This window comes from Benincasa hispida, chromosome 8, assembly GCF_027475165.1.
Source record: "Benincasa hispida cultivar pf3 chromosome 8, pf3_genome.v1.1, whole genome shotgun sequence".
In the NCBI taxonomy this organism is placed as follows: Eukaryota; Viridiplantae; Streptophyta; class Magnoliopsida; order Cucurbitales; family Cucurbitaceae; genus Benincasa; species Benincasa hispida.
Genome location: NC_143485.1, coordinates 29,751,213 through 29,765,839, shown reverse-complemented (window position 1 = coordinate 29,765,839; position 14,627 = coordinate 29,751,213). Strand labels below are relative to the sequence as shown.

General features: G+C 32.1%; 1 protein-coding gene across 1 annotated transcript; it reads left to right on the top strand.

The window, feature by feature from the left end:
- Window positions 1–2,509: 2,509 nt before the first annotated feature.
- On the top strand, window positions 2,510–5,709 carry LOC120084207 (protein PHLOEM PROTEIN 2-LIKE A9-like). Its single transcript, XM_039040102.2, has 3 exons — window positions 2,510–2,816; window positions 3,221–3,306; window positions 5,176–5,709. Exons 1-3 carry the CDS (start codon window positions 2,766–2,768, stop codon window positions 5,567–5,569), a joined length of 531 nt encoding a protein of 176 aa, XP_038896030.1. The 5' UTR covers window positions 2,510–2,765; the 3' UTR covers window positions 5,570–5,709.
- Window positions 5,710–14,627: the final 8,918 nt, after the last annotated feature.

Sequence of the window (14,627 nt, the reverse complement as noted above, 5' to 3'; positions counted from 1 at the left end):
AAATTGGATTGAAACTTCAAATTAAGATGATATTTCATATTCAAATATAGCTGTTGGGTTGATGCCCTAAATCTTGTGGCCTTGTAGTTTGTAAAATTGTATACGTACAAATAGATTACTTATTTATTAAAATATATTTTATTTTATTTGACATTTAGTTGCATTAACCCAAAATCAATAAATAAAGATCCAAAGATATTGGATGTAACTTAAACATATATGTGGAGACATACAGGTAGATCATGTTTAAGTAATAACCTGAACGGTCTATAATAGAGGGATAAGGCTTGATACCTTATTCTTGTAACACTACGGATATGGTCTACTTTGTAGTTGTTACAATTGTTGTAATGTTCTATAAATGATCTGATCTTGATCGAATGTGGAGACATGTCAGCGGGGGTATCCTATACAAGAAGGAATTCACTCCTTCTCTATTGTTAATATACCTACCATTTTGGAGATTCATCTGGTTGGGGAGTTGGGAACACAACTACACAAGAAGAAATTCACTCCTTTCTGATTGTTAGGGTTAGTAGATAAATTGTTCCTTAAGGGCTAATTCTGGGACCTGAACAATGTGGTGCCACACCCTCTGTTGGCTCGAGGAGGGGTTCAATTATAGTTGAACTATGAGTAATTGTTCATTAGAAGGATTGGTGGTACTTAAGAAGTTAGATGTAACTATAGGGGTAAAACACCAATTTTTGAAGGGTCAACGCACTATTGATTGGTTATATCCAATGGACACATAAATATATCTATACTGCAAAGAGTACAACTGTCGGTCTCTAGTGGAGTAACCGACAGTTAATGAAGGTCGATTAATTTAATTAAAGAGTTTAATTAATTAATCAAGTATCATTAGAGCTTCAATAGATCCATTAGATCCCCTTGTTAGCTCAATAATGATTAATGAGAATCAAATCAGTTCTGGGTTAATTTGAATTGTTTAAATTAATTAAAGAGAATTAATTGTATAAGATACAATTAATATAATGTATGTCATACATTATAATATAAAATTTTAATGAAGAAAATAAATATATGAATTATGAATATGATTTATATCAAAACTATAGGTTAAAATTAATATTAGTTTTATTCATATTAATATTATGGGTTACATGAAGGAATAATAAACTATATGTGATATTATATGTGATATAACATAAACTATAGGTTATATATTATATGTGATATAATATATGGTTTAATATGATATATACATTAAATTAACTATTATATTATTATTTAAAATTCAATTTTGAATTTTGAAAATTAAAAAAGGGGAGGGAGTTATAACTCCCTCATCCCCGTTTTCTCTCATATACTAGAAACACAAAGTGGGAGTTTAAGTTCAATTTTTATAATCTTCTTCATTTATCTTCCTGCCTATCTCTCTGTGCGTATAATTCTCTCAACCAAGAAAACTCCTCCCTTCACCAAAATTAACCAACACAAGCCCACACCTCTCTATTAATTCTCACCATTAGAATAACTGGAACTCACTTGTGGCGGTGTATCCTTATTGTTGTTCATGTTTTTGTGTTGTTGACGGGTGAAAAAGAGAAGACTAGTTCGTGATCTTACTATGAAAAGGAACCATGAAGAAGTGTTCTTCAAGGGTATGTACCTCTCGATCCCTTCTCCTCTATGTATCTTCCGGTAGAAGCATGCTTACAATTCAATTGGTTTATCCTGTTAGTTTCCATCCTCTACATTGTAATGTTCTATAAAATAAAATTAGAGGCATAATGCATTCAATTACTTCCACTTCATGGAATTCAAATCCCATCATTAACATGTATGAAGGTTAATTAGTTTCTTCAATTTGAATGAGTTATATTTGAATTTGATCAAGTAATAACTAAACTGAGTTAAATTTGACAAATGTTTCATTTTGTATTTATTTAATTTTATTTTGTATTTTGGAGAGTTACTAAGTTGCTAGCTTATAAATAGCAACTTGGTTGTTAATTTATTGCATCTCATTTCAAAATTCAAGAGTTCTCTCCTTTCTTTCATTCTTTTCATCTTGAGTTGAGTTGAGAGAAAATATTCAAGAGTTCTGCGAGATCTAAGTAGTTTGAGATTGCATTTCCAACGAAGTCACTCGTTGTATCCTACTGAGATGATCATTGTAGTCTGCTTGCAGCCCGTGCAAAGTGAATGATTATCTTCAGGACAATGCTAATTAGAAGCGCACCTTGATTATTAAATCTTCGATTATTTTGAGGTTTTTTCAAACCTTTGATTAATTCCATATTTAAGCTTTAATACATCATTTGGCTTACATTTAACTTTGAATAATGTACATTGAGAGTCCATTAACACAAGAATATATGTTATTCCAAAAAGATATAAAGGGGAATAAGAAAAAGAAAACCAAAAAGAAGAGAGAAAAACAATCGACTGGAAACAGTATGCATGAAATCTCAAGAAAATTCGATTCCTTGTTTTACTTGAAATTGAATAATACGAAGCTTCGTCCCAAATGAATTGATTCGGCTAAGGCCCAATCCTTTCAATTTGGTTTTGATACCATCTTCTATAAAATTGGTATATATTCACCACAACTTCCATCTTTCTTCTTCTATAAAAGAAAAGGCTTTTGGCAGAGGCCCTTAATTACTACCAACAAACCAAAACAGGTAAAGAAAACATCGAATCATTAACTACAAACAAAACTGAGTTCATCATTACAAAAACGTACAGCTCCAAAGCTGAAGCTTTTTTCACCTTCGACTTGGAAGAACATCGTAATGGCTCCCGATCCTCACTTTAAGGCTGATTCTCCCATAAAGAACATTGAGGTAAAGCTCGGAAATCCCATTTTTCTCTATATTATTCATTTTCGTTTCTATGTATTTTTTCTAAACTTTGTTGTCATTTGACTCATATCTGGTCCATTTATAAAAAAAATCTACCACACGGTAGAGTTTCATTGATGTACAGTCTCAGCTATACAAAGTGTTTTTTTTATACTCTATTTTTTATTTATATTATTAATAGTGGCAACTATGTCATAAAAGTAATTGACATGAAACAATGTCTCTAGACTATATGTAATGGTTCGGTTTTGTTCATAGGATTTATAAGTTTCTAAAATTTAACATTAGACTTTGGCGTATAGCATCTATAATTTGGTTGAAATATAGTTGCGTTTTGATATGGTTTTTAAATATAGCATTTCATTTGATAATTCACAATATTTCAGGAGAACAAATTCAAAATTTATCCAAGGGCTCTAAATATTACATGGGGTAAAGATAAGCGATTTTGGAACTTACCTCATCGAGACACGTAAGCTTCGACTTTCTCATTTTTTAATATAATCTATTATATTTTAATGGTACTTATTTTAGAACTAAAATTCAACTTTAATTGCCAACATGAACCAGTTCAATTGACATAGTACTTATACTATCGACCTCGAAGTCAGAGGTTTGATTTCTCCCACAATTTAATTACAATACCTTTGAAGAAAAGAAAAAAGTCAACTTTAATTTGTCAATCTAAAAAAAGAGAAAACATAGTTTTTTTTTTTTTTTTATTCACTCTAAAATCATTGATATTGGTTGTAGAAAAGATGAAAAAATCGTCCTCGTGACGAATCCCTCGTCGTGTTTCTCTCTCTTGTTTTTTTATTGAGTAGTATCACTACAAAAAAAACAAATCTATTGTAGCAATTTTTTGTAGTGGTTTGACAAATGCTTCGAAGATTTATAGAATTGCAGTCGTCTATAAAAACACATAAGCAAACCGTTGCTATATGTATACATATCGAAGAGGTTTTTGTTTCACAATGTTTTTTAAATTGTTGTGACCTATATTCAATTGCAATGATTCATTAATGACACAATTATAGATCCTTACAAATATATCTATGTTTCAACATTTTTATTAACTGTTGTAATAGAAACGATTGCAACTATAACATTGTAGAGCTTAAAATATTGAAATAATAATTTAATTCAAATGCAACCATTTAGTAGCAACAACATTTAAAACAAAAATATTACAATATTGTATGTTATACCAATTTAGTTGCAACAATTTTTTATGTGTTGCAATACATTTGGACTTGCACTTCGAAGCTTTTTTGTTTCTTGTGGAAAAATAGAAGTAAAAAACTTAACAATTTTTCATATATAAAAAAAATTACCACTTCCATAAATGTTGCTATAAATGTTACAGTGGTTAAATATTGCTATTATAGATTAAATAAATCGCTGCAATAGACTATTTTTCTTGTAGTCTATAAAGTACATACATAGATATGACTACACGATACATATATGATCAGATTTGTTAATTTCTAAAAAATTAAGATACGGATACGTCTAAAAATGCATCATTTTTTTATATATTTTTTAATATATATATATTTCTAAAATATAAGGACACTGAGACGTTGAACATACATATTTTTTTTCTTTAATAAATCTAGGATATAGATAAATTTAATATACAAGTTAATAACAATAGTACAAAATAGAATACAAACACTGAAATACAATAAAAAAAAAAACACATCTAAGACGTTGAAATACAATATTTAATAAAATACAATAGAAAAGTGACTCATATTGCAAAGAAGAAGATTGATTTTCTTGCATAGAAATAAAAAGGATCTTCTACCCTTGATGAAAAGGGCAGAGAAGTTCTCCTCCTCAAAATTTATATATATATATATATTTCTATGAAATAGTTGCAAATATAGACTTAAAGTATTAATAGATATAACATAATATATAAAAAATTATAAATATGATCAAATTTAAATAGTCTATCAGTGATAGACCATATCACTGGTAAGAGTCTATCAACGATGTTTTACACTCTGTTATTTTAAAATGATGTTATACACTTTGTTATTATTCCTAAAAATGCTACTAATTGCAATTACCCTATTTCTATTATATTTTGGACGGTTTGGATTGATTTGAGAAAAAAAGTTTTTCAAAAAATTCATTTTTATTTAAATACTTTTGATAAAAATGAATTAAAATACATTTGAAAAGCTATTTTGAGTGATTGTCAAACACGACAATTTCTTTCCAAAGACTTATTTTTTAAATTAAATACTGAAAAATGGAAAAGAAATTGTGTTATTATATATGCTTCTTGGTGAAACTATTTTGTTGACATTTAGAAGTTATGAACTTGTAGGAGGAACGAAGACAGTTTTGCAGAGCTGAAACAAGTATGTTGGCTGGAAGTAACTGGTTCAACTGAGAAAGATGTTTTGGTGGAAGAAAAGTACAAAGTAGGGTTCGTGATATCACTAAGACCAGATGCATTTGGATGGGATGATTGTAGTGTTTACATAATGGCAAAGATTGGGAGAAGGGGAAATTACTCGTTCAAGAAAATGAGTCTTGCAGCCCTACCTACTGGGAAAAGGATTACCATTCCCGATGATGATCAATTGATCATCCAAGTCCCCGCTTTCAAGCCTGATAATGATGATTTGAAGCTCTATTTTGGTCTCTATGAAGTTTGGACCAATAGGTGGAAGGGAGGGTTGAGGATCCATCATGCATTTGTTGAGATTGTTGAATGATGACACTCCACCTATTAAAAAATAGGTGATTCGTCATATTTGTGTAATGTTTATGAATGGGTAGTTGATATCCCAATTGCGGGGCTATTTATTGTTACTCTATGTGATTTTTATATAAGGCTACTTTGTTCGTGTGCAAATCTAGTCATTTTGTCGGGATTAATCTATTCATGTAAAAAGCACAAACAACTTCTAGGAGATGAATCGAGAATAAATAATTAAGTCAAATTCGGCCAAAGCATCGACGATCGAGTGTTAAAGGAGCCAATTGAAGTTAACGGGTGTTTGAGGCGCTATGTGATTACTATAATCAGTAATTATTATAGATTGCGGCTTATAATAGTATGTAAGTTGTAATAATTTGTGTTTGGAGTGTAAACTATTTTTGTTTATATTATAATGTCCTGTGTTTGGGGTTGATACTAAAATAGTTTTGGTTATATATTAGTCTATCTGTAGGATACAAATTATATTAGTCCAGGTTATAATGGTCTATGTTTATGATGCATATTATTTTAGTTCTAGTTTAGGATTTTGTTTTACTATTTTTTAGGGTTCCTTCCGTATATAGCAAAAATGAGGCCAAGATATTGCAAAAAAAATAGCAAAACTTAGAACTAATTGAAAATATAGCAAAATTTACCTCCAACCCATAGAAAACGTCCAAAAAAAACCAATTGAACACACAAAGATGGAAGCACGAAAACTGCTAATTTCAATAGTAGACCTTTATTACTGCCTATTAGATCAGTGATAAATAGTAATAAAAATCTATTGCCAATCATAATTTGTATCACTGTAGATTGTGATTGAGATCTATCACTAATATACTTATTTGATACTAATGGACCAAAGAAGAGTGTCAAAACCTTCTAATAAACTTAAAACACGTTGACTAAATTGTTGAATCATTTTAAAGAAAAATCTTCAGTCTAATGAAAGTGCAAACTGTCGATAAGTTGTAAAAGGATCTAAGTCATCTCTCAAGGAAACAGTTTTTAACAAACTTCTTAGAAACAACAAAAACTTTTCTCAAAATTACAACTCTAGTCACAAGAAAAAATTGATTTGAATATTTGGTAAGAACTTAATTTGATAAATAATAATGAAAAAGTTGGAATTCCAACATGTTCATGCTCCTTTTTAAAGAAAATGTAGCCTAATATGAAAACTTGTAACTTTGCTCAAATTTAATATATTGATGAAGTGAGTTCAACACCAATTTGATCTTCTTCTTCTTCTTCTTCTTCTTCTTTTTTTTGAAAAGACCACCTATTCGATCATAAAAGAAGTATATATAGGATTCTATACCATTAAGCCTATATTTATTTAGCTAATATGAACTTAGGTAATAAATAAAACAATCCCACGGTTCTAAAGGTCTTGCCTTATGTCTAGGGTTAAAAGCAAAATCCTATTTTCAGTTTCTTTTTCTAAATCACTTTTATGATAATCAAATTTCACCTAACCCTTTCGGTATTAGATTTAATTTTAGTATACTAATCTAGGTGATCAATCTAGAGTACTAACAATTATTACTCGAAAATCAATAAAAGAAAATCAAGTTATATTGAACTGAGCTAAGTCACCTTATTTTATATATTAGACCTTTGCTACTTTCTTCGGAGTATTCACATATTTGAATCAACAGCTTAGCTCAGGATTAAAGAAGTAAAGAACAAAATTTGAGATCAAAAGAAATTCGTTGTAAACTAAGTAAAAGAGAGAGTTAAATAAACTTAAATTCAGACCAGTGTAAAATGAAATTGACATACATAAACAATGTTGTTGAAAAATTAAGTTGAAGAAATGAAATATATAGATCAAAATGAAACTAAACTTGAGACGATGAAATAAAGAACAAAGAAATTAAAACTTAGAAGAAAAGGATGCACGTTAGCCTTGAATCTAGCCTAATTCAAGATTTGTCAAGATGAATTGAGATATGACCATCCAAACTTTCGAAGGAGATCGGATATGTGCTATTGTTGCAACTCAAATCTTCAAAAAATGCTAGAAAAAAAAAATAAATAGAAGTTAAAAACTTTTCTATGTTGAAGGAAGAATGGATTCTTCGTTACTATTTTGGAGAGCTTTGGAAGTCTTTTTATAGACATCAAGGGACTTGTGATTGCTATGAAAGATGAGAGGCTCATGGTTTGTCCTATTTTGACATGATTGATGGAGACAAATCATTCAAATTTTACCCAAACAAAATATGTTTTTTTTTTTTTACCTGATTTCATAACTTATTTGATAGAAGGTGAGCCTCAGACTTTTCAAGAAATTGTATCATCTCTTGATACACCTTTTTGGAAAGTAGCTATCAATAGTGAGTTAGAATCCATTTTATAGAACAATACCTTGACATTGGTTGTTTTACCTCCTGGAAGTAAATCAATTGGGAGTAAATGGATTTTTAAGGAAAACTAAAGGCTGACAATACTATTGATAAGTACAAAGCCAGCTTGGTAGTTAAAGGCTTTCACCAAAAAGGACTAGGTTTCTTGATACATATTCTCCAGTGACAAGGATTACATCTAGAAGGATGTTAATTGCAATAGCAGCTTTACAAAATTTGGAAATACACCAAATGGGTTGAAGAATTGCTTTTTTAAATAGATATTTAGATGAAGAAATCCATATGGAACAACTTGAAGGGTTTGTTGTTAAAGGACTTGAAGATTCAATTTGCAGACTTGTCAAGTCTTTGTATGGGTTTTAACAAGCACCCAAATAATGGCATAAAAAGCTTGATCACACTATTTACCAAATGGATTTAAGATATGAGTGTGATAAATGTATCTATATTAAAACCATGAATCAAGAGTATGTCATTGTTTGCTTGTATGTGGGTGATATGTTAATCATGGACACAAGTAGAAGTGTCATTGATTCCACTAAAATGATGTTGAAAACTAACTTTAATATAAAAGACCTTGATCTTACTGATGTTATCCTTGGAATTCGAATAATAGAAAATCTAAGTCGATACATACTTTTTCAATCCCACTATATAGAGAAAGTTCTGAGAAAATTTGATCATTTTGAGAGTAAATTGGTGTTACTTCATTTGAGCCAAATTGTAAGTTGAAGAAAAACAATGATAAAGGTGTGTCTTCTCTAGAATATTTTAGAGTTATTGGTAGCTTAATGTACATAATTAATTTTACAAAACCATATATTGCCTATTCAGTAGGAAGGTTAGCAAGATACACCAACAATCCTTGACACGATTATTGGAATGCGTTAGTCAGAGTTCTAAGGTACTTGAAGTATACTCTAGACTGTAGATTGCATTATACGAGGTATCCACATGTACTGGAAGGATTTAGTAGTGCTAATTGGCTTTCGAATAGAGGCTAAATCAACCAGTGGGTATAATTTTACCTTAGATGGAGCAGCTGTATCATGAAAATCTTCAAAATAGACGTGTATAACATGCTCTACTATGGAATCAGAGTTTATAGTTCATCATGAAATAGGAGAAGAAGCTAAATGCCTATACAGTTTTCTTGAAGATATCCCATTGTGGTCAAAGTCTGTAAATGCAATATGTATTTTTTATGATGATTTAGTGGCTTTTATGAGAGTAAAAAATAATGTCTATGATGGCAAGTCACGACATATCAGATGCATTCATAATTCCATAAAGCAATTGTTCTTTAATGGAATAACTTCCATTGGTTATGTGAAGTTGAAAAAGAAATTTGCAGATCCTTTAACGAAAGGATTATCAAGAGAGTAAGTCACATATACATCAAGGAAAATGGGGCTAAAGCCTATGAAATGATGATAGTTCGAATCTAATATGTCGCTATAGTCTGATTGCAGCATGTGCAGAGCGAATAATTGGCTTCAGGACAATGCTTATCAGAAGTATACCTAGACTAGGTCTTAAATCTCAAAAGGTTTTGATGTTTGTTTCAGTCTTTGATTATTTTCATATCTAAGCCTTTTGTTGCTTCATCTGGCTTAAGTTTAAGTTTGAATATTATATATTGACTATATTGTTTCTAGTTGAATTCTAATCAGTTTGCTAGTGTATTCAATTCTTATATACTATTTTTCTCAATAAATAACATCCAAAATAATCCCCTCTCAATTTCTTACCTTGCATTTATCTTGTAATGAGAAATTCAACCATTAACGTTGAATTTGGTTTCTTTTAATTAATGTTTGTTTCATACGTGTATTATATAAGCAATCTTTTACTATACAATTTTGGACAAGTAAAGGAGATAGAATTTGAATAACACAACAAGATTTTCATATTTACATCCACTTAAAATGGAAAGACCTTCCTGATCACGAACAATTCACCTAAGACCATCAGTCAACACACGAAATCACATCCTTGCATGTTTACCATTGCCAGCAAGATCCCGATTTAATGTTCCAGATGAACTCTATTTTTTTTTCCTGAATTATTATGTCATTGTATACAACAATTTTGTTCTATATTCCACCTAGCTCCTGCCATTTATCTTATATACAAAAAGTATTGACCATTGACTGAATACCATAAACAAAAGAATATATTTATATATATTCTCAAGCATCCTGTTACAGGAAGAACCGAAAACAAGAAACGATGTTGCAGGCAGTTAAAACGTTGTCGCCTTCTTTCTGTTATGTTGTTGTAACCACTAGAGCTTCTTCGTTGACCATGAAAGGAAAATGAATGTGAGAATAACGAGAGAGAGAGAGAGTAAGGCCTTCATTCTGTAAAAGAAGTAATAAAAGAGACCGTCCCGATTTGCACAGTGGACGTAGGCCTTTGGCCGAACCACTTAAACTCTTATGTTCTTTCATTCTTATTCTACAATTGTCTAGCTTTTAGTAAAGTATCATGTACACGATCGTTTAGTTCCTATCGCATCGTCTACACGATCATTTAGCTTCGCATCGCATCGTCTATACGATCGTCTATGTTAGATTTTATGTCCTAAAACTCGCAGTTTGTAAAAAGATAAACATATTCTATAGTCAATAAACCTATTATTGATTCTATAAATTGCATACTTAAAGTCTAAATTCATGGCTATTATATGAATACTTGAGCTTTATATAGAGACATAGAGATGGATCAAGTTCGAGTAAACAGCCAAAATGGTCTATAGTACATGATTAAGGTTAGGTACCTTATTCTGGTAACACTATTGGATGTGGCCTACTCTATAGCTGTTATAAAGTATTGTAAAGATACTACAAACGAAGTGATCTATATTCATTCATGCATTGACATGAACAGTGGGGGCATCATATGCAATGAGATTGCATAAGATCGGACTAAGAAATAAGTTACCCTTACTTGATTTAAATTTAAGGATAGGAGAAAGGTTGTTCTCTTAAGTATTGAATCCAGGTCTTGAACAAGAGGCCCCATCCTCTCGCTGGGTTGAGAGGGGATCTGGTTTAGTGATTGGATCACAAACCAATTGTTCATTAGAGGATCAGTAGGAACTTAAGAAATAAGACGTAATCTCGGGAGTAAAACAGATATTTGACCCATCCGTTATTACGAACAACCTGTGAAGGGTCGACTTACTAATTATGGTTAAATCATATGGACATAATATATCTACAGTGAGAGGAGTGCAACTATGGGCTTTAGTGGAGTGACCCATTAGTTAACGAATGGGGATTAATTCGGTGTAAAGAGTTTAGCCAATTAATCTCGAATCGTTGGAGCCCATGATCTGTAGGTCTGCGAGGTCCCCCTACTAGCTCATAAATGGATTAGCTTTAGAGTTGTGTGATAAGTTAATTTGAAACGTTCAAATTAGAATTAAATGGAATCGAATAATTAATTAATATTTAAATATGATTTAAATTCATGAAGGTGGAATTTGTGTAAAATTAATTTAATAATTGATATTAAATTAATTAGAATTAATTAAATTGTTTAATTAATTATTTATTATTAATTAGAAAATTAATTTATGAAATTAATTTTTGTAAAATTAATAACTTTTTTAATCTTTTTTTTTTCAAAAAACAAAAATTCAAATTGGTTTTAGAAATCAAATTTGAAATTTGAAAATGGAAAAAACACAAAATGGAATTGTGAATTTTTACATTATCATCTTGAAGTAGCTCATACTAAACCCACTTAAGTTTGGCATCAATAACTCCAAGTATGAGTTGCATTTCATGCAGCCATCTTCTTTGCATGAAAGTCCTGCAATAAATAGAGAAGATTGAAGTGGAATTGAGGCATGCATCAATAGAGTTTTTTCTGGAAAATTCGAGTTGAAGAAACTATTCTTCAAGCGGGTTGTTGTAGTGGGTTCTTCTCCAAGTTCCTTTCATTCAAGCTTATCTTGAGTCCCATAACTCAATCTAAAGCTTCAAGAGAATAGTGGGGAAGATCGTGAGGTGGCTCACAACGAGATTTGGAGAAGTTTTGCAGCTGAGAATCGATATTTAGGATGTTCTACAAAGGTATTACTTGAAACCCTATTATTATTGTATGCACATTCTTTATTTATAGCCAAAATTAATGAATTAGAATACTTATTAATCCTTGTTGCTTTCGCTACATGCTGATATACTCCTTCAGTCTATACAATCGTTTAGTTCTACACAACTATCCTCTACACGATCGTCTAGTGCTTCTCAATATCGTTTACATAATTGAACTATCGTTTAGTTTTTTGGAGCTTCGTCTACACGATTGAGCTACCTTCAGGTAACGATTGAAGAGTTTTGAAGCCTTAAGCATACAGCCTCCCCTAAGTCTTGAAGTGTACTTGACCGTTAATTTTGAGTAGTTTGTGACTGAAAGCAAGAAGATCATAGTTATTTAGGACAACAAAAGGTATCAGAGCTCAGTGAACAGTTCAAGACAGATCCAAGATTCTTGTATACTTCGAACCAGAAAAGTGAATCTTGAAGTTCAAGAATGGCTACAACCAGGTATGAAATCGAGAAGTTTGATGGAAAGACAAATTTTTAACTATGGAAAGAAACGATCAAGGCAGTTTTGGGACAGCAAAAGACACTACTAGCCATCACAGACCCTGCAAAATACCCTGAAACACTCACCGATGCAGAGAAAGAGACAATCGAGGTAAATGCTTATGGAACCATTGTCTTGAATGTCACAGATAGTGTTTTAAGGTAGATTGTTGACCAACCTACTACTTCTGCCCTCTGGAACAAACTGAACAAGATTTATCTCAACAAAGACTTATCTAATAAAGTTTTCTTAAGGGAAAGATTTTTCACTTACAAGATGGATGCTGCTAAGTCCCTCATTGATAGTTTGAACAAGTTCAAGAGACTGTCTTCATAATTCAAATCAATATGAGATAATATTGAGGAAGAAAATGAGGCTTTCATATTACTTAACTCTCTACCAGAATCATTTAAAAATGTCAAGACAACCATGAAGTAGGGTAGAGAAAGAATCACTACAGAAGCGCTCATTTCAGCAATACGAGTCAGAGAACTAGAGTTACAAATGAGCAAGAAAGATCAGTAAGGAGGAGAAGGCTTGTTTTCAAAGGGAAAAAGAAATAATAATGGGAAGGGGAAGTAGAATAGTGGTGACAAGTCCAAGATCAAGTGTCATTTTTGCCACAAAATGGGACACATGAAGAAGGACTGCTATGCCTTAAAATGTTGGGATTCGTGTCCTAATTCTCCCGGAGTCTCGTTGTTTTATAAAGATACACATTGTTTAATGAATAAAATAAGTGTTATTTAATTCTGGCATTTACTCATATCCAATAAACAAAGCTCCTTAGTTATCTTATGTGAACTTAAGCATATATATGTCATATACAAGTGGATCATATCTTAAGTGATAACCTAAATAGGTATGTAGTATAAGGTTTAAGGAGGGATACCTGATCCTAGTGACATTACGGATACGGCCAGCTTTGTACAGGTTTACAAGTGTTGTAAACTACTACAGATGATTGATCCTGACCATTCATGTGGAGACATGCGAGCGAGGGTGTCCTATACAAAGATTTTGTATAATACTTGGACCACGAGATGACTAGACTCTGTATATATAACGTCGTTGATACTAGAGACTTACATCTCACCTAAACGGCCATAGGTGACACGACCTCAATCCTGAGTGTTTTGGGAACTCCTGCCTTTGAGAGCAGCCCTTTGATTAGTATGGATGAGAGTGGCCAGATTGCCAACTCAATATGCCTACATTTTTGGGGACTTGTCTAATCTGGGAGCTGGGAACTCAATCCACAAGATAGAATTCACTTCTTTCCCGAAATAGGGATAAGTAGAGAGATTGCTTCCTTAAGGGTTGATTTCGGGGCTTGAACATAGTGGCCACAACTTCTCTTTTGAAGAGAGAACTCAGTCGTAGTAGGACTATGACTTATGTTCATTAGAGGGAGCAGTGATACTTAAGGAGATAGATGTAACTACAGGTACATAACGGTTATTGGCCAAGCTGTACTTACGAGCAATTTGTGAAGGGTTGTCGCACTACTGATTGGTTAAGATGGACATATAATATATTTGTGGTAAGGAGAGTTTAGCTGTCGATCTTTAGTGGAGTGTCTGGCAATTAACGGATGGTGGATCGTGCGCTAGACGATTGTGTAGTTAGCAAGCTTCATCGCTTAGTTACTACCTATGCGATCACACGTATGCAATACGAATGCGCTAGCTAAGTGATCGCTTAGGCGATGGTGCTTTGCGGCATCGTAGTCGTTTAGACGATCTCGAAAGGCGGGCATCATATGGAGCACGCTAAGCAATCGTGTACTTCAAGCTTCATCGCTTAGTAAAGGTACGCAATCCTATAGTAATAGCTAAAGGATCGTTTGGATTTTTCTAAACGATCGTTAGGAAATGCTAAATGATCGTTTAACTCTGGGAGCACTAGTAAGCTATAGAGTAAAGAGTTTGTTTTATTGTGTATATAATCGCGGGGTGTTTAGTACACGATTGATGGTTGGAGAAGCGATGCTTTGCCCAAGCGGTTCAAGACCCGATTCTCCTGTTTGAACCGAAGACTCCTTGTCTTTGTAATAGTTAGCTTTTCTTTTGTGTTTTTAAGGCAATTTCACCC

Coding starts and splice junctions, on each gene's coding strand:
- LOC120084207 (XM_039040102.2), top strand. CDS start 2,766: ATGGCTCCCGATCCTCACTTTAAGGCTGATTCTCCCATAAAGAACATT. Junction 2,817..3,220: donor CTCCCATAAAGAACATTGAG/GTAAAGCTCGGA, acceptor ACAATATTTCAG/GAGAACAAATTCAAAATTTA. Junction 3,307..5,175: donor AACTTACCTCATCGAGACAC/GTAAGCTTCGAC, acceptor ATGAACTTGTAG/GAGGAACGAAGACAGTTTTG.